General features: G+C 48.2%; 1 protein-coding gene across 2 annotated transcripts in view; it reads right to left on the reverse strand.

The window, feature by feature from the left end:
• The window catches only part of FAR1 (fatty acyl-CoA reductase 1), an 80,823-nt gene that overhangs the window by 24,402 nt on the left and 35,284 nt on the right, over nucleotides 1–21,137 (reverse strand). For both annotated transcript variants that reach the window (XM_083164339.1, XM_083164338.1), the window contains exons 3-5: nucleotides 7,586–7,761; nucleotides 6,423–6,602; nucleotides 448–625 (exon numbers count right to left, since the gene is read on the reverse strand). In XM_083164339.1, coding sequence (XP_083020465.1) covers nucleotides 448–625; nucleotides 6,423–6,602; nucleotides 7,586–7,761 — 534 coding nt within the window. The remainder of the gene's footprint in view (nucleotides 1–447; nucleotides 626–6,422; nucleotides 6,603–7,585; nucleotides 7,762–21,137) is intronic.

The following is a 21,137-nucleotide window of genomic DNA, read 5'->3' on the forward strand; positions in this document are numbered from 1 at the left end:
TATTATGGGATTTCTCATAAAACCGCTGGACCGCAGGTGGATGCCTGCTGAGGGCGGGCAGCTGACATCACATGACGTCAGAGCCTGCCCCCTTATCAGTGATCTGTGGAAGAAATAAAAGTACGTTCATACCGACTTATTTCCAAAGGGGAGAGAAATCATTCTCTCCCCCTGATGGGAGGTGTTCTCGGAGACAACCGCTCGCATGTTACAAAGGGGATGCCACGGAACACTAATGCAAGTTCTAGATACAACCTGCGCAGTGTAAAGTGTCTACATCCGCAATTTACTTTAGGATGGTTTAAAATCGACAACAACTAATTTTACTTTTCCTGCAGAAAGTGATAGAGGGCAGAGAAGCGATGCAGTAATGGGCAAACGCCACTACATAGTAATGATTTACAGAAGGGACAGGACAGTATACTGTGGGGTTACAGGCGGACTTACGGGAAACGGTTCTTTCCAGCTGGCCCCGACAATGGAAGGCCTGACAATCGCTATGTTCAGTTTGCTTCCTTCTTGTTGAACTATATACTCGGCCAAGGCTTTCGTATACGTGTAAGTGTTTGGCCTGTCCCCTATGAGTTTTGGGGTGATGTCGTTCACCAAGCCGTCGTCCATCCATCTGTAAAACAGCAACGGATTTCATGTGGTTACCAGGAGAAACAGGCGATTCTGAGCCAGAACATATAATTTAGCAGACTAGGAATTAGAAATCAGACTCTATACAAAACCTTTGTACGGTATATACAGTAGCATGTACACAATCATCTTTACTCCAGGGAAAGCAACTTGGAGAATGAAGAACGGAAACGCTGCTTTATGACCCTTATTCTGGTTCACTCGCAAAAGCAAATTCCATCTCAAATGGACAAAACCATGTGCACTGCAGGTGGGGCAGATGCAACATGTGCAGAGAGAGTTAGATTTGGGTGGGGTTTTACTTCAAAGTGACATCTATAGTGCATTGTAAAAATAAATCAGTCAGTATTTTCCCTGCACAGAAACAAAATAACTCACCCAAATCTAATTCTCTCTGCACGTTACATCTGCGCGCCCCCCCCCCCCCCCGCAGTACACATGGTTTTGTCCATTCCAGAATTACCCTTGTACAGATCTCTGGTTTATGCAGCAGTACTGTACCGCCTTAGAAAACATGCAATACTTAAAAGGCTAAGGGACCAAATGCCTAGCGTGTTACATTTAATCTAGAACCGGTATCTCATCACCTAGAGCAGGTGTGTAGGCGACCTGTGGCTCTCGCTGTTGTGAAACTGGCAGGGTATGCTGGGACTTGTAGTTTCACAACAGCTGGAGAGCCACAGGTTGCCTACGCCTGACCTAGAGAATATAATTATCCTAGACTTGGAAACATCAGTGCATATGCAGTAATTATAGCTACAAGGCAGAACTGTCCCAAACCGAAGGTTCAGTGCAGCTGTTGTCCAAGGGGGAGAAACACATACTGTAAGTCAGATAGGGAAGAGCGTATGAGAAAACGAGCCCTGCTTGTGAGATCTAGAGGGGACTGGTGGGCACACAGACAGGGGAGGCAGAAGTAATAGACACGGTGACTTAGGATTATAGACGGATGGCTTTTTATAAGGAAATGGATGGTACTTGTGAGTTATCCGGGCTGCCGATTTCTAAATCGGGTCGGATCGGGTACATCGCATCGCATGCGACCATCGGATGCGATGCGATGCGATGACCCGATTTTTCCATAGGAATCAATGTTAAAATGGACTGAGTCCATTTTACCATGGAATTCAATGGGAAAAAGGGGTCCTTTTCATACCCCTACTATCCAAGTGGGCATGGAGTTGGATATAAACCTGTGGCGAGCGTAGCGAGCCACCGAGCCCGAAGCGTGGCGAGCGTAGCGAGCCCCGCGAGGGGACACAGAATGAAAAGGACCCCTTTTTCCCATTGAATTCCATGTTAAAATGGACTCAGTCCATTTTAACATTGATTCCTATGGAAAAATCGGGTCATCGCATCCGATGGTCGCATGCGATGCGATGCGATATCGCATCGCATCTGATTGTATGCCTTAACTTAAGGCATACAATCAAAAAATCGGCAGCCCAGATAACTCACAAGTACCAAATGGATTTTGAGAGCCTGTTGGAAGAGCAGCAGAGGCACAATCTCGTAGGCAGGAGATGAGAACAACAGTTAGGTAGAGAGACCGTAGTTGTTGGCAAAGCCGAGTGGGAGGGTGAAAGTGCAGAGTGAGATGAGGACAGATGCAGGGGGGAGAGGAATGGGTGAGGGCTTTAAAGATGACTGTAGGGGAAAGAATGCCAGTGTCAGACTTGGCAGAGCGGGTAATCAGAATGGTCAGAGGAAGAGGAGCCAAACAGGGGCGTTCAGGGTGGACTGGAGTGCAGAGAAGCAGGCGTTAAGAAGGACAAAATAAGTAACAGAGGTGAAAATTGACTAGATGAGGGTTTTCCTTTCTTCCAGCAGCAGATCGGCTTTGAGACTGGAAGCAGAAATCCTCCGGGGGCGCCGACGTGTTGACACAGGTTGAGGTACGATGTTAAAGGACCAAAGCTTCTACACTAGGTGGACCAAGCCAGCAATTCTCCAGTGTTAGAAGAATGTTTAAACCTGAGGCTGCATTGGCACCCCAGGCTAAATGTGTAACCGCCGGACCCTGCTCATGGTGTGTGAGATATGGCTTCCGATGTTGCCGATATAGTGAACATCAGGAGCCATATCGCATGCAAATCGCATGCTTTTTTAGGGCTTGCGAGCCCGATGCGCTGACGATGCGTGCTCCCGTGTGAGAGGGCAGGCAAGACTATAGATTGCAGATCTGCACTATATAGTGTAAATTGTGCCCCTCTGGCATGCCGTGAGATGAGTACCGATGCATATCGCCCCCGTGTGTAAACACCAAAAAAAAAACCACAAACAAAACCAAAACCAGCAGCCTTAGGTGTCACTAAATAAATCCTATGCGGCAGTCACACCCAATCTCTCATACTGCTGTCGCCTAGCTGCAGTATAAAGGTCAGGTCTGACACAAGGGTGGGGCTCAGCGTAAGGACAGTTGTATGGCTGGCGGCTGACATTCTAACACTAGAAGTATTCATACCGGTTTCCACAAAGTCAAACACCAATAGCGGAAGGGAACTCCCAGCCGGCGCGTGACACTATTCTATCCTCCCTCCACGCCTTAGTGTATGTTAGGGCATGAAATACCACCTGTCGGCTAAAAAATAAAAAACGTGAAAAACTCACTAGGCAAGTCGACCCAATGTCCGTCAAGCTTAACTGTGTTGAAGGCCTATAATTAGATGTAATCTGCTGGTGGGGAATTTCTTTACCATCCTACACACACACACACACACGCATTCACCCAGTATACTCTGCGGAGGGGAACACTGACAATGACAGGCTTTGCATTGTCTGATCCCCGCAGGCATCGCCTGGCAGTGGGAGGATTATTGCTGCCCAGTTTCAGTAACTTATTTTTACACTCACCTATGGCTACGTGGGTTACCCGGAGCAGTAATTAGAGAATGTCTGGCCTGGACGTTACATTTCCACCCATCAGCAAATCCCCTCTGGCATCGCGATAAGCAGCCAGAAAAGCATAGCCTACAATTACCTCGCTACGTCACCTTTGTATGAAGACTGAGGCGCAGCTATGAAAATGGATATGGAGGGGAGGGGGGGGGGGGGGGCAAGATTTCATGGGAGCATTATTGTGCCAGAAGAGGTTGGCGCACACACTCACCTCTAGAAAGGATGGCTTTAAAAGCAACTTTATTATTTAAACTGAAGCTTACATTTGTTTAGAACAGGCATATCCAACCTGCGGCCCTCCAGCTGTTGTGAAACTACAGATTGCAGCATGCCTTGCCATAGTTTTAGCATTACCTAATAGCAGAACTGTGGCAAGGCATGATGGGACTTGTAGTGCCACAACAGCTGGAGGGCCGCAGGTTGGACAAGCCTGGTTTAGAACATGCAGAGTGTGAGTTGCAGGGTATCACCTTGCTGTTCTGCAGAGCAGCCGATGGCTGGGGAAGGGGCTTCCCACTTGCTTACTTGGTCATCCGCTGCAAAAGTGCATTTGTATAAAGCTTACCGAACAGGAATAGAATATTCTACACTCCTCGTACAGAGCACTGCCTTTATTGGCAAAGATCTCAGGAGCTCAGGGCACAAGGACGTACAACTTAATTAGGTTGGGTGACCAAGATAGAACTTCATTTTGATGCCCCTAAATGACAATGTCACAACCAAGGGGCAGATCCGCCACACCATCTACTATAATCAGGCACAGGACTATTCCCCCAGAGGAGGTGGTAGCCCACAGTAACTAGCCACACACTATAGAGGCAGTAGAAAGAAGGGCAGGAAGATGGAGAAAGACTGAAGTGAGAGAGAGACTGAGCAGACAGAAAAGGGAATTATCTCCATCCTAACACTGCCCATTGTCATGGTAGCTGCTGCCTTGCGTTCCAGTACATTGACTGGCACCTCTCTGGGGAGATTGGCAACAGGGATTCCCAACTACAGTCCTCAATGCATATTAATAGTCCAGGTTTAAAGGGGTGCCATATTTTCGCAAAGGTGACTTAACAGAACCATCTGTCCTGGATCTTCTGCTGGATCTCACAAAAACTTGAACTGTTTGGTTGTCTTGATGACAGGGATTGGGGGACACAGTCTTCAAGGACTCAAAATTTTAAAATCCTTTGCGGAGTTTCCAGCACATCCCTGGAATGGATCTCTACCTCATTACAATGATTTTCTCTGCAAATATAAAGACTGATGTCTGCACTGAGCTATACAATGAGGCTTCGGTCTGTATTTCCAGAGGGAGCACAACCAACCTGCTCAGCTCCTCCACTTTGCCTGTGAAAATGGTGTCTCCTTTGGAAAACACACCCATCCAGCCAAACAGCTAGGGACTCTGAAGCTAGCAGTGGGAAATGGCCTGCGCTGGAGGACGTCATTCTGGATTAGATCGGTACGGAAGACTCTAGTGAAACTGCAGGCTGCTCGCTCATGAATGTCGGCTTACAACATTGTAGGAGCAGGAAACTGTTACATTGACAACAAATGCATTTTTTTCAATGTACTTTTAGCAAGAGTTTGTCTATTGGTACAAAAACCTGTAATTTGTAGCAGTATTGTAAAAGTGTGAGGATCCCTTGTATGATAATGTGCCGCACTGTGGCCATGATTCGGCAAGGCTCACTAAGCATCTGGTGATTGGTGCTCAGCGAGCACCCAAACTCCGCCTGAATGTTACTGACCCCCGCCCCCCCACCACTGCATCCCCTCAGTACCATTGCGAAGGGATGTACGCGAACACATCTCCTCGCATGCAGCTAAAGGGGAGATACAATCACAGAATGGTCGTCGACCAGCAAATGATTTCTCTCCTCTTCAGAAATAAGTCTGTCTAAACTGACTTATTTACAACGGTGTCCGCCAAAGAGGGGGCGGGCGTTCAATTCATGCGCTTTCAGCCACCTGCCCCCAACAGGCATCAGTCCGTCCGCGTTCCCAGGAGAAGGCACAGTGTTTACGAGGATGCCCATAAAAGGCCGGGCGATCCCTTCCAGTCGCCCCATGACCGCCCCTTGAGACATACGCACCCCAGTCTCATCTGCACTAACAGCTATACCAAACTGAGGGGTAGATTTATTAAGCTCAGTGAAGTGATATGGTGTCTGGTTTTTATCACCGGCCAATCAGCTCCTACCTGTTATTTTTCAAACCAAGCCTGTAACTTCACAGTTAGGAACTGATTGGTCAGTGATAAAAAACAGACACTTTATCACTTCACTGAGCTTAATAAATCTGCCCCAGAATTCTAAAGGTGGGCTTATGTAGGTGGAAACATTGGGCTATGCAGTTACGTTTATACATAGTGCCAGCTGATTTTTGGCTGATCTCTTGCACCAGGTGTAAGTGCTGATAGTGAGCACCGGGGGACTTTTTTGTGACTTTTTCCATTAAATAGCATCTTATTTGCAAGTGGAGGAGATGGGATGCACAAGCAGCTTCTGGCGATTACAATTATATGCTGCGTGTCTATACGCAGCCCGTGACTGCGGCTGTATCTATACAAATACGATACAGAACACATTTATCCTGGAAAACACTAACATTCCATTTCTTATTTAGATACAGCAGCAGTCACACACTGAATATAGACACGCAGCACATCACTTTAATCCGCAGCAGCTGCTTGTGCTTCCTATTCGCTACAGAGTCAAATGGCTGACGGGTTACTTATAACACGACTTGTATCGCCTGAAGTATAGATCTATGTGGAAACATCTGTAATAGATATTTTTATTAATATCTTCTCATTAACAAATGCCGTGACTGTGTGTAAGTTGCAGAACACTTAAAAACAGTAACCAAGTACGACACTGCAGACTCACTCTAGTGACTCGATGAGCTTCCTTGGGTCCACAGGGGGAGGATATACGATTTCTTCAATTTGTTTGCGGTTGCAGTTGGCATATGCAGTTGAAACGTGTATAAAGACTTCTAGTTTCTTCATCCGTTGGGCTAGATGTAGCATCTGTCGTGTTGCAATGACATTTAACTGCATGGCATCTCTAAAAAACAGGAAGAGATGCACAATATAAACATAAAGCACAAAGTGACATAAGTCCGGTGACTGCGCACGAATGCCTGAAAATGATAAAACTAGTACTCCAAATACATACACTGCCCATTCCTCGTACCTGGGGACACCATCTAGTACACAGTAGAAGAGGTACTTGTGTAGTTTCACAGCGCCCAATATATCGGATGCGATATCAGCCGATATATATTGATGCTTTCCGATGTTATTTTTTACCTGTTCATAACCCCACTATCCACTACGCATGGAGTTGATTTTATATAGTGTGGCGAGCGCAGGGAGTCACCGAGCCCGAAGCGTGGCGAGCCCCGCGAGGGGACGCGGATTACTGCGCTCGCCACACTATATACAATCAACTCCATGCGTAGTGGATAGTGGGGTTATGAACAGGTGAAAAATGGCATTGCATCGATATATCAGCCGATATTGCATTCAATATATCGGGCGATATTGCATCTGATATATCGGGCGCTGTGAAACTACACAAGTACCGAAAAAGATGAAGCAACTTAGAATATACAAATCCAATAACTACCAATTGTAATTCATTTCCAAAACCAGAATTGTGATGCATATGCATCCAGGCGGACAGGATGCCGGCAGTCAGAAAACCGACACCGGGATCCCAACTACCGCCAGGAGAACGGCGCTGGAATGCAGACACAAGGGGGGGTGTTAGGCACTTATGGGACATACAAAGTAGGTGATATGAGGGCTATTTCTAAACGATCCAAATAGTAATATTACAAGTATCATGTAGTGGCGTTAATTTGGACAACACACTCGCTTTGCTCATCCACATCACACAAAAGATTTCCAGTGCATTGAGGGCAGCAGAAGTGAGGCGACTTCATTAGCTATTGTAAAGCGAAACGGAATGTGCTGCGCTATATAAGAGACTGTAAATAAATAATAAAGTTAGCCCTGTAAACGTCTTTAGAGAATAAGACTCACCGAAGCGTCTCATTGAAGCGGACTGTGGCTGCACAATGGAACACAATATCAATGCACTCTATTAGCATCTCCTGGTCTTTCTTGCTGAGGTCCAGCTCCGGCTGTGTGAGTTCACTGTTCACCGCTATCAGCTTCTCGGTACAATCTGGCTGCTCGCTTCTCAGCCTGTCAAACAGCTGCGGGGGAGGAAGAGACAATTTGACTCAGACCGGCCAACAATTAATATCAGTTTAATGGCTAGATAACTTTCACACACAAAAGAAAAAAAATAGGATTTTGGGTACCTACCGGTAAATCCTTTTCTCGTAGTCCATATGGGATACTGGGCTTCACTACTATGGGGATTGAGACCTCCGCAGGAGAGACAGGCACATAAAAGAACTTTCAGTGTGGGTGCACTGGCTCCTCCCCTCAATCTCCCTCCACTAGTCAGTTAATGCAAAAACTGTGCCGAAGGAGAGCATGTGAGGAGTATGTGATAATGTATTGTGGTGAGATTCATCCAGCACACCCAAACGAACAAAAAACATATAAAAGAGGTGAATCCTAACAACTTAAGAGGACACCTGTAACTAGAACAATCTATAGTCATATTTATCCTATAGAAAACAAGGCAATAAGCCTAACCATAAAGTAAGTCTGACAGCAGAAAAAGCCGCACTGAGGCGGGCTCCCAGTATCCCATATGGACTACGAGAAAAGGATTTACCGGTAGGTACCCAAAATCCTATTTTCTCTACCGTCCAATGGGATACTGGGCTTCACTACTATGGGGAGGTCCCAAAGCTACCAGAACGGGTGGGAACGTGCGGATTCTGCTGTAGAACCGCATTCCCGAACTGGGAATCCTCCCTGGCCAGGGTGTCAAACTTGTAGAACTTCACAAATGTGTGTTGCCCTGACCAAGTTGCGGCCCTGCATAGCTGCATTGCCGACACCCCTCGAGCAGCCGCCCAAGAGGTACCTACAGACCTGGTTGAATGAGCCTTTACTGAAAAAGGAAGCGACAAACCAGCTGATGCATAAGCCTGCTGGATAGTACATCTTATCCACCTGGCAATGGTACGCGTTGAAGCAGGTAAACCCTTCTTCTGCGCATCATAAAGCACAAACAGGCTGTCCGTCTTACGGATCCTAGCTGTGCGCTTGACATACCCCTTAAGGGTGAGGACCACATCCAAGGTATCTGGTATATCTGGGTGTGTCGCGCTAGAAGGAACCACAATAGGTTGGTTTAGGTGGAACCCTGACACCACCTTTGGAAGGAATTGTGGTCTAGTCCTGAGTTCCGCCCTATCGTTGTGGAACACAAGGTAAGGGCTCCGACAAGATAAGGCCCCGAGCTCGGACACCCTCCTGGCCGAAGCTAGAGCCAGCAAAACAACAGTCTTCCAAGTGAGGTGTCGCAGCTCAGACTCTTCCAATGGAACAAACCGGGCTGATTTTAAGAAAGTAAGAACTACTTCCAAATCCCATGGTGCAGTGGGAGGCACAAAGGGGGGCTGAATCCTCAGCACCCCCTGTAAGAAGGTTTGCACTTCCGGCAAGGCCGCAATCTTTTTCTGAAAAAACACAGATAGTGCAGAGATTTGGACCTTTAAGGAACCCAATCTGAGTCCCTTATCCAGGCCAGCCTGAAGGAAACGTAGCAGATTGTTTAATCGAAAACTGGCCGGAGGCAAGTCATTCTTCTCACACCAGGCAATATATCTGCGCCATATTACATGATAATGAGCAGCCGTCACCGGCTTCCTGGCTTTTATCATTGTAGTGACGACAGAGGGATGGAGACCCTTGTGGACTAAGATCTGCCGCTCAACCTCCAGGCCGTTAAACGTAGCCGCTGTAAGTCCTGGAAGACGAACGGGCCCTGGAGGAGCAGGTCTTCTCTTAGGGGCAGACGCCACGGGTCTTCCACTAGCATGGCCTGAATGTCCCCGTACCAGGCCCTTCTTGGCCAGTCTGGTGCCACCAGTATGGCCTCCGTCCCCTGATGCCGGAGCCGCTTTAGCACCCGAGCCAACAATGGGAGAGGTGGGAAGAGGTACACCAATTGGAAATCCCAGGTCCAGGTGAGAGCGTCCACCGCTATCGCCCCTGGGTCTCTGGTCCGTGCACAGTACATTGCTACCTTGTGGTTCAATCGTGAAGCCATCAGGTCGATCTGAGGGAGCCCCCACAGATCCACTATGGCATTGAACACTTGAGTGTGAAGGCCCCACTCTCCCGGGTGAAGATCGTGACGACTCAGGAAGTCCGCCTCCCAATTGTCGACCCCCGGGATAAAAATGGCAGACAGGGCCTGGACATTCTGTTCCGCCCAGGACAGAATTTTCGACGCTTCTCTCATGCAAGGCATGCTCTTGGTACCACCCTGCCGATTTATATAGGCCACAGTGGTGGCATTGTCCGACTGGACCTGGATCGCCTTTCCCTGTAACAATGGAGCTGCCTGTAACAGGGCATAGTAGACCGCCCTCAACTCCAGCTTGTTGATATGAAGGCCTGACTCCAGTGGAGACCATCGACCCTGTAGGCGGACTCCCTGTGTCACAGCTCCCCAGCCCCTCAGGCTGGCGTCCGTGGTTACCAGAATCCAGTCCTGGATCTGGAACCGTCTGCCCGCCAACAAATTGGATGAATCTAGCCACCACTGTAGCGAGATCCTGGTTCTTGTTGCAAGGCCAATCCTTCTGCGCATCTGCAGGGGGGAGCCGGACCATTTTGTCAGAATATCCAATTGAAAGGTCCTGGAATGGAAGCGGCCAAATTGTATTGCTTCGAATGAAGCCACCATCTTGCCTAGAAGCCGGAGGCAAAGATGGATCTGTACCAGAGGTGACTGTAGGACCTCCCTGACCAGCTGTTGTATTGCAGTGACCTTTTCCATCGGCAGAAAAACTTTTTGTTCTGATGTATCCAGGATCATGCCCAAGAAAACCATCCTCTGGGTTGGAACCAGCGATGATTTGGGCATGTTTAGGATCCACCCGTGGTCTCTTAGAACCTATATGGACAGATTGAGAGCACTGCTTAAAGCCTCCACCGACCCTTCTTTTATTAGCAGGTCGTCCAGGTATGGCACTACATTCACCCTTCGGAGCCTGAGTAGTGACATCATTTCCGCCATTACCTTTGTGAAAACCAGCGGGGCTGTCGACAGGCCGAAAGGTAACGCCCGGAATTGGTAATGGTCGTTCCCCAAGGCAAACCTGAGATAGATTTGGTGTGGGGGCCAGATAGGAATGTGTAGATAGGCGTCTTTGACGTCTATAGAGGCCAGGAACTCCCCTCTTTCTAGGCTGGCGATCACAGAGCGCAAGGACTCCATCCTGAACTTGAACACGCGCAGGAAGGGGTTCAGTGACTTTAGATTCAGGATGGGTCTTACTGAGCCGTCTGGCTTCGGTACCAGGAATAAGTTGGAATAATATCCCTGGCCCTGCTCCGTGACTGGCACCGGTACAATTACCCGAGACTGAAGCAGCCTGGTAATGGCCCCCTGAAGGAGCACCTGATCTTCCTGGGATGCTGGAAGTGCCGACCTGAAGTATCGTCTGGGAGGGGGTTTGTCGAATTCCAGCTTGTAACCTAGAGAAATGAGACCTCTGGCCCAGGTATCCAGACCCGAGGCGTCCCACACATGGCTGAAATGCAACAATCGCGCTCCCACCGCGAGAGAGTCTCGTGGCGGGAAAACCCCGTCATGCTGCAGGCTTAGAGGAAGTCGCGGCATTTGGACGGTCCTGGGTGTTGGAGGTGTTAGGCTTCCTAAACTTGCCTCTCGTGCCCCTGCTGGCATTGGAGGCGCCCCTAGCCTTGGGGCGAAACCTGTTCCCACGAAAGGACTGCTGGGAAGCACCTGTGAAGGTACGCTTTGCAACCGTGGGGGCTGATGGAAGGAAGGTAGATTTTCCTGCCGTGGCTTTGGAAATCCAACCGTCTAATTCACTGCCAAACAGCCATTCTCCTGTAAAGGGAATACCCTCCACACTCTTCTTTGAGTCTACATCTGCAGACCACTGCCGCAGCCACAAGGCCCGTCTGGCTGACACCGCCATGGCTGAATTGCGCGCGTTAATTGCGCCCAATTCCTTTTGTGCCTCGCACAGGATTTTTGCGGTATCCTGAATGTGACGCAGGCTGTCCCCTATCTGGGCCACAGTCATGTCACCCAACAAGCCTTCCTGAATCTGGGTTGACCAGGTATGAATAGCCTTGGCCATCCAGCAGCTGGCTAAAACTGGACGCTGGGATGCCCCACTAGCCGTATAGATGGACTTGAGGGTAGCTTCCAGCCTTCTGTCCGCCCCGTCCTTAAGGGTGGATACCCCTGGGACTGGTAACAACACCTTCTTAGAAAGGCGGGAAACAGAGGAGTCCACTACCGGTGGCTCCTCCCATTTCTTTCTGCCCAAAGGTTCAAAAGGATATGCATTTGTGAACCTTTTTGAAAGAGTAAACCTCTTATCAGGGTTTTGCCATGCAGCCCTGAAAGCAGTTTCTAACTCTGCCTGCTCAGGGAAGTACACTGGCTGTTTCTTCTGAGTCATGAAGAAAGGATCTCCTTCTGTGGATGCCTCTACAGGGAGATCTAAAACATCCCTAATGGCCCTGATAAGGGGCTCGGGACCATGTACTGCCGTCTCAGGAGCTGGTTCCTGCAGACCCTGCTCCTCACCCTCCTCCAATATGTCCTCATCGTCCTCATCTGTGTCAGGATCCATAGCAGTAGCCTGCCTCTTTTGAGGCTGTGCGGGCGGGGGAGGTACATTTTGGGTATGAAGAATATCCACCCTGGCAGATAACATGGACAATTCCCTCTGAACCCTCTGCGTTTGCTGAGTGTTAGTGGAAAGCTGTGAAGCCACAGAATCCAACAAGGTCTTTATGTTGGAGGCCCACGCAGGCTCCTGCTCGTCTGCCTGCGATTGCCCCGCCAGCTGTGGGGGAACCCCACTGATCTGGGTGTCAGCACTACTGGGCTGTGGTGACATACAAGCCTCACAAGTAACCTGGGACTGTGACTTGGGCACAAACTTGGTGCTACACACCATACAAGTGAACTTTTTCACCATGATGAGATAGTACTACAATGTCTGTAGTAACAAACACAACCCCCACGCAGTCACACACGTGCACACACTGCTGGATGTGTTTCCTCTGAGTGAAAAACAGACTATGTGCTTGCTTTATGCTGTGTCTGTAACTAAACAGTGGGGAAAAAACAGAGCAATTGGGGAGCCAAGTGCACCCTTAACCTGAACTCACAGATCTGGGTGAGCTGGTAACGCTAAACACAGTGATATATAACCAACACAGTGTCTGACTAAGCTAGATAGCGCAGCAGCGCTAAATCGCTATAAAAACCTGCTGTCTCTGCCGTGCTGCAAGTACCCGGATCCACCACGCCAGTGAGGAGCCCTGTAATGGAGTCTGGCAGCGTGTGAAGAAGCAGGAAGTGACAGCGCGCGCCCAGCAGAGCTTGGTCCCGCTCTGAGTGAAGCCCCGCCCCCTTACACGGAGCTGGCGCTTACATATAATTATACTGACATTATTAAAGGTGTAAAATATATATATCATACATTATACCCTGAGGGGTGTCCCTGGTGGTCCAGCGGCAGCACCCCTATGCCAGTTATCAGACGCGGTGTTCACGCGGTCCCTGCTGGAGAGCCGCCATTACTAGCCGTCGTCTTGCCGCACCAGAAATGGCTGCGGGGACCCCTTGTGGGACCCCCAGCCTGTACTCACCACTGATGTCTTCAGACCTGTCAGGGGTGTGCGGCGGCTAGGGGACTTGCTCGCTACAGCGCAATGCTGTGCGGTGACAAGTCCCACGCAGGACTGGATTGTCCTGTAGCAGGGTCAGCTCTGCACCTGAAGAGGTCGGGGACTGACCCTTCCCCTGACACCCACGAAGCAGGACAGCTGTGTGGTCACTACAGCGCCCCAAAATAACAAACTTGAAAATAAATGTGGAAAAAACTCTGGAGCATCCAGAAGCACTGCCTCTCCTGAGGCACATTTTTCAAAACTGACTAGTGGAGGGAGATTGAGGGGAGGAGCCAGTGCACCCACACTGAAAGTTCTTTTATGTGCCTGTCTCTCCTGCGGAGGTCTCAATCCCCATAGTAGTGAAGCCCAGTATCCCATTGGACGGTAGAGAAAACTATTTTAGTATTGTGATAGAGCCTGTTTATTGCCAAATTATCCTCAGTTGCCTCAGGTATTTTGATTGGTTTGAAAATGATGTTCAACTGTTAGGGCAGCATTTCTCACAAACTGTTCCGCAGCACACTAGTGTGCCGCAAGCGGTAGTCAGATGTGCCGCCGGATTCAGTATGAAATCCCGGCGGTCGGAATCCCGGCAGTCGAAATACTGACGCCGGTATCCCGACCGCCGAAATATCGACAAGTGGGGGCCGTGGATCGCGCCCCCTTGCGGACTCCATGCAGCGGGCCCGGTGCCTTCAATACGCTGGGCACACTATTTTATTCTCCCTCTATGGGTGTTGTGGACTCCCGTAGAGGGAGAAATTGCCGGCATTGCAGCGGTCGGGATTCCGGCGTCGGTATTTCAACCGCCGGGATTGTTACTCCATCCGGTGCCGCCAACTGCCAGAGATGCTTACTGCCACTATCGGGCTCTGGCAATGCAGTGATCTTCAGAATTAAGGTCTGTGGCCTATAGTGATGCGGTGTGACTTAGGTCCAGCATGCTCCACCAGTGCTTTGTCTCAGTGGCACCCACTGCTCTGATGCAGAGAGGTATGCCTAAGCTTTTTACAGACTTCCAGCTTGGAACCGTTTTTTTTTTTTTTTTTTTATTGAATTACTGCGGGGTGGGAGCAGTTTGTGATGAAATTACTGCGGGGGCAATAGCAACAGTACACAGTTATTTCACAAACAGGCACCCTGAGCAGTCACATAAATAAAAGACTGGTTCGAACAATAAAAAGCTTTTCTCAAATGAGAAAAACCGTGCTGCACTGCAGGTGGGGCAGAAGTAACATGTGCAGAGAGAGTTAGATTTCGGTGGGGTGTGTTCAAACTGAAATCTAAATTGCATTGTAAAATAAAGCTGCCAGTATTTAGCCTGCACAGAAAAAAAAATAACTCATCCAAATCTAACTCTTTGCACAGGTTACATCTACGCCACCTGCAGTGCAGCATGGGTTTGCCCATTTGATAAAAACATTTGCGATCAATTCTTCCCTAAATAAATCACACACAAAAATAGTAACAGTATTTGCAGGGTTGAAACACGCAAGCGACACTATGAAAGCTATGAACAGCCAAAAAACGGCATTACACACACTATAAATGAGTGCTTTCCCGACGTTCCGCTGGTTGTATCCACAACGGAATTCTTTCCATGCAGATGTAGGCCAGGTATTTTATGCCAGCTTCTGAAAGTGGTAGGACAAACCATCTACACAGAAAGATAATACTACCATTTAGATCAGGCATGCCCAAACTATCGCCCTCCAGCTGCTGTGAAACTAAAAGTCCCATCATGCCTTGCCACAGTTTTGTTTTTATGGAATGCTAAAATTATGGCAAAGCATGCTGGGATGTGTAGTTTCACAACAGCTGGAGGACAACAGTTTGGGCATGCCTGATTTAGATATGTACAAGTCACTTCAATTCAGAGCAGTAGCAATCGCTCCTGGAGCTATTCAAATCGACTGTAGGTTTATTTAATGCCTGTTCTCGCGACTTAAGCCAGGTGTTTAGTGGAGAGAGAACAGACATTCTCTGACTTCGGGTGACATTCTATGGGATGAGATAATCTGACTTTGGCGAATTTTATCGCAAAAACGGCCGTTTTCGCACTTTATCCCTAATTCGCATATTTAATGAGATGCGAAAATCGGCAAAAAGTGCGGTTTTGCCGCGAAATCGCACTTTTTAGAAGTGCGATTTTTAGTTTTCGCCAGAACTCGCATCCAGATGTTTTCACATTGAAAAGTATACAATTCGCATATTTAATGAGATGCGAATTTGAAAAATGGGTCTAAAAATCTAAAAAAAAAAAAATCAGACCAGGTTCTGATATGCGATTTGGCCAGAACCCTGCACAGATCATAGAGATGTGTGCATGGCCCTGTGTTAAAAAATGTGGAAAAGTGTTTTGACAAAAAAAATTGCGTGGGGTCCCCCCTCCTGAGCATAACCAGCCCCAGGCTCATTGAGCTGGGGCTGGTTCCAAAAATACGGGGGACAAAAAGCATAGGGGTCCCCCGTATTTCTGAAACCAGCCCCGGACTCTTGGACCGGTCCTGGTTCCAAAAATACGGGGGACAAAAAATCTGGGGGTCCCCCGTATTTCGAAACCAGCACCGGGCTCCAACAGCCCTCGGTGTCATGCCACAGCCGGGGGACACTTTTTATATAAGGTCCCCCGGCCGAAACATGAGCACCGTGGCTGGTCAGCCTTGGACGGGGTACCTGGAGGAGTGGGGACCCCCCCCCATAAAGGGGTCCCCCCCCCCCCAGGCTTCACCCGTCCAGGGCTGAAGCCCGGGGCTGTCACCGGCGTCCGTGGCCAGTGGACGCCGGCCTGATAGTGTTAAATCTTCCATACATAACATTGCTTGATACAGAAAAACTACAAGTGCCAGCAGACCTCCCCCGCATGCTGGGACTTTGAGAACCACAAGTCCCAGCATGCGGGGCATTAATGGGCCCGCTGGGACTTGTAGTCCACCTGTAAAAAAGAATGTTAAAAAAAACACACACACAGAGAAGTAAAACTTTATTACACACACACCTCACTTTTACACCCACATACTCACCGATCCAGGATCCAGCGCTGGTCTCCCTTCTGCTGCAGAGCCGGTCAGCCCGCACTGACAGCGGGGACAACCGGCTCTCTCCGATGCCGCTAACAGCCTATGTAGCGCTGGGACAGCGCATCAGCCAATCACGCTCTCAGCCTCTGTAGCGCTGGGACAGCGCTACATAGGCTGTTAGCGGCATCGGAGAGAGCCGGTTGTCCCCGCTGTCAGTGCGGGCTGACCGGCTCTGCAGCAGAAGGGAGACCAGCGCTGGATCCTGGATCGGTGAGTATGTGGGTGTAAAAGTGAGGTGTGTGTGTGTGTGTGTAATAAAGTTTTACTTCTCTGTGTGTGTGTTTTTTTTTTTTAATACTTCTTTATTAGTTTTACATTATACAACACTCTCTCCTCTTTCCCCCTTTAACATACAATTGACCCCCTTCATATATAAATATACAGAAATTCTGATGTTACATATTATTAACATGGGTCATAAAAGCAGAAAACAGTACCAATACATGCATCCCACAAATACAAAAACAAAACGCCTGCCTCCCTATTCCCCATCCCAACCATTCTCCTGCTCAACTGGTTTGTTCTAGACCTTTCAGCTCTCCAATACTCCTAGGTTCCTTGCCTTCACTCAGATTTTGTCCCGTTTAATTATTATATCTTTACATCTTGCATAAGGGCTGGCTATTGAGGGCCCAAACTTTATATTTGACCCCAATAATAATCCTCAATAGAAGGAAGGACACACAAATAAGGAATAAAACATACAAAAAAAAAAAAATGCCGATGCCGCTAACAGCCTATGTAGCGCTGGGACAGCGCATCAGCCAATCACGCTCTCAGCCTCTGTAGCGCTGGGACAGCGCTACATAGGCTGTTAGCGGCATCGGAGAGAGCCGGTTGTCCCCGCTGTCAGTGCGGGCTGACCGGCTCTGCAGCAGAAGGGAGACCAGCGCTGGATCCTGGATCGGTGAGTATGTGGGTGTAAAAGTGAGGTGTGTGTGTAATAAAGTTTTACTTCTCTGTGTGTGTGTTTTTTTTAACATTCTTTTTTACAGGTGGACTACAAGTCCCAGCGGGCCCATTAATGCCCCGCATGCTGGGACTTGTGGTTCTCCAAGTCCCAGCATGCGGGGGAGGTCTGCTGGCACTTGTAGTTTTTCTGTATCAAGCAATGTTATGTATGGAAGATTTAACACTATCAGGCCGGCGTCCACTGGCCACGGACGCCGGTGACAGCCCCGGGCTTCAGCCCTGGACGGGTGAAGCCTGGGGGGGGGGGACCCCTTTATGGGGGGGGGGGGTCCCCACTCCTCCAGGTACCCCGTCCAAGGCTGACCAGCCACGGTGCTCATGTTTCGGCCGGGGGACCTTATATAAAAAGTGTCCCCCGGCTGTGGCATGACACCGAGGGCTGTTGGAGCCCGGTGCTGGTTTCGAAATACGGGGGACCCCCAGATTTTTTGTCCCCCGTATTTTTGGAACCAGGACCGGTCCAAGAGTCCGGGGCTGGTTTCAGAAATACGGGGGACCCCTATGCTTTTTGTCCCCCGTATTTTTGGAACCAGCCCCAGCTCAATGAGCCCGGGGCTGGTTATTTTTTTTTTTTGACGAACAAAAAAAAATCGCACATTTCCTTAAATTCGCACATTTTCATGCCTAAAATTCGCACTTTATCGCACTTTTCATTCCAGAATTCGCACCTCATTAAATATGCGAATTCGTGGCAAAAATGCGATATTAAAAAAGTGCGATAATGGGCGATTTTGAAAGTGCGAAAAAATCTCATCCCATAGAATGTCACCCTTCATGTCTGCCGCACGGCTGTTTGTGCCGCTCTAAAAGGTATAAAAACAGCAAGGAAGCACAGTTTTGGGCAGATTCTGCTCGCAACCCAAAATCCTGTGGTCGGGCATAACAATGCGATCTAATGAATAAGCTCCAGGGTATCACGCTGCACTGAAATGACCCAACAAAAAATCTATCCATACATGGCACAAAGTTCTGCTCGAAATATGCTTTTGTTAGGTTTTGCATTAACAAAGTCACCCATCTGCCGATGTTGTCATCCTATATAATAAAAGGCTAACACCGCTCCTCGCTTCTAAGTTGGGGAATTACAGTCTTTTGCGCACTGTTAGCCACTAGAGACCAATTCAAGTGTTGCCTACTTCAGCCGCTGGTGCTGGCATTGATATTATGTTGGTCTGTTATTCGGCATCGAGGACGGCTTTGCATAGCTCTGCGCTATGCAACGCCGTCCTCCCCTCTCCGTCGGTGCCGGGCAGGGGGAAAGCTGCTCAGTGTGTATGCACTGAGAGGTTTCCCCGCAGCGATGATTGGCATCATCGCTGTCCATACACGCTGGGCATAGTCGCCCAGTGTGTATGGACCTTAACACTAAAAATATTGTATCTGTAGAGAAAAATTTGTCCCCATACAGAATATTGTGCGTGGAAATCACACTTTATTTTTACACAAAAATTCCACTCTTCTCATATTGGGGCCCATTAATCATTTAATATTTGCGGTGAAATCCCTGAAAAACACGTTTTTGTCAGTTAGCTACATATATTAAGTATCCCCTGAATGGATCTCTCCTGCTCTGCCCATACGGTTCTATGGGGGATGCAATGCTGCCTGATGAATTAATATAGCGGCAGCCCTTTGTAGCCGATTGCCGGCAAGGCAGTGTGGTCAGTACGGGTCATGTGCAGACCGCACTGTGCATCACGTATCTTTGCGACTTTATTCCAAGTCCTTTGTGGCAAAAGTACTGATCAGTGCACGGGTGCCGGACGGGGTCCCGACAGTCATTTACCCGACGTCGGAACCCTGTACCACCCCCTTAGTGCACCCGGGACACTGAGCCACTTTTTATGCAGCTACAATGGGGATGAGGCAGAAGATTTCAGAAAGACAACTTAAAAGTACAGTGATTTTCTACACTGGAGACCCCAACACACAGTGATATTCAGGCATTGTCTGAGCGATTTTTACATAATTCAATAAATCGCTCAGAAAACGGCTGAATATTGCTGTGTGTTTAGACCACACAGTGATCCAAAAGCGCGGCCCCGCGGTTCTGAATCTGGCGGCGATTAATAACCTGCACGTAGGTTATTGATCGGTGGCTGCCAGTGTTAGAACACAGGTCTCTTGGCACACAGCGAGGTGTCGGGGTCAGAGTGTTCTGAGCGGAGCAGAATCTCTTAGAACGCTCTCCCTACACACTTCAGTAATGCTGGGTGAATAAAGATACATCTATATAGTTATACATTTTAAGGTCAAGGGCATTTGAATATCAAGGTCAAATCCAAAGTGAAATCAATCTGGTTTTATAGTACATTGCAATAGTCATTTAAAATACTTCAGATATGTAGCGTTGTATCAGATGGACTTGTCTGCCAAAGGAAAGAGTGTGACGTGGGTCCTATGCTCCCTGCAAATCCGAGTCAGGTCACAGAGCGCAAGCGCTATGCCAAACAGCACAGATAAGATATAGAAAGGGAGTTCCGATATCACCACAGTCCAAAGACAATACTAATATGATTACGTTCTGACCAATTTGACCCTGACGTGTACTGTTTGTGCGCCCACTGAGGCAAATCAGACTGTGGGGGATGAACGCATATGAAAAATACAGGTGTGTCCTCTCTTATCATTGCTGCAGCCCTTTGGGTCGCACAGCGCGTTTACTTACACCAGACGTCTTTTTATCAATTTTTTCCCATTTTGCAGCAGTGTAATCCCACAGAACACAGCACTGTCCTAACAGTGTGAAAATCATTAACTCAATCTATATGTGAAGACAAATGCAACAGCACTCATGATTAACAAACGATGGGGGGATTTAATTAGAACCCACTTGACAAATTGCCGGTGCCGGAAGGATTAACCCCCAGACAGACTAAACTTTGCAAGTTAAAGTCTGCACAGGAAAAACCCACAAAATGGTGTCACACACATGAATATAAAAAAAAAAACAAAAAAAAAAAAACAAAAAAAAAAAAAACACATGGATTCCACAGTTTATACGGAATTCGTGGTATCCCACACCCCAGTCCAGATATTGGGTCACGGGAGTAAAAAAGCTATGTAAATACCTGCTGAGTAAACCTTGTGGCTAATTGGATACCCCTGATGTTCTCATTAAATGTTCCTCTGCATTACCGAATAATTTTATGACACCTTCATACTTATTGAACGGCTGCACCACCAACTAGTACAAAGTATTACCAATGTGCCTACCTACTCTGCCTCCCACCCCTTTAGCAGGAATCCCCCCATGGACTGCTTCTTAATGGTTAGATTCCCTGTCTAAAACTGTGATGTGGCAGATGAAAGGGTGTGGGAGGGAGAACCGGTCCCAAGAGAGGATGGTTTAGGCTTGGTCCTCCCGCTCACATCTGCACCATTTAAAAACCATTGCATGAAACAGAGCCCCCGCGCCTGCATGTACGTACGTACGTACATATGCACTACTGCAGCTTAACATTGTAGCACATGTTGTCCGTTTCCTGCTAGGGACCATTGACCAATAGAGAACATTATTGCTACAGCTTTCAAAATCTGTCCCAAAAAGTTCCTGGATAACCTAATCTGGAAGGAACAAACAATTCTATTTGTACACAGATCGTATTGTAGGAATTGATCTTTACTATGTGACCAGAAGGCCAGTGTGCTATCAACATGTACTCAACCTGTGGTCCCTATCAGCTTTAATGCAGAAAGTTTTTTGGGGCAATTCAAGTGTT

The sequence above is a fragment of the Crinia signifera genome, chromosome 11 (assembly GCF_055691185.1).
Source record: "Crinia signifera chromosome 11, ASM5569118v1, whole genome shotgun sequence".
Taxonomy (NCBI): domain Eukaryota; kingdom Metazoa; phylum Chordata; class Amphibia; order Anura; family Myobatrachidae; genus Crinia; species Crinia signifera.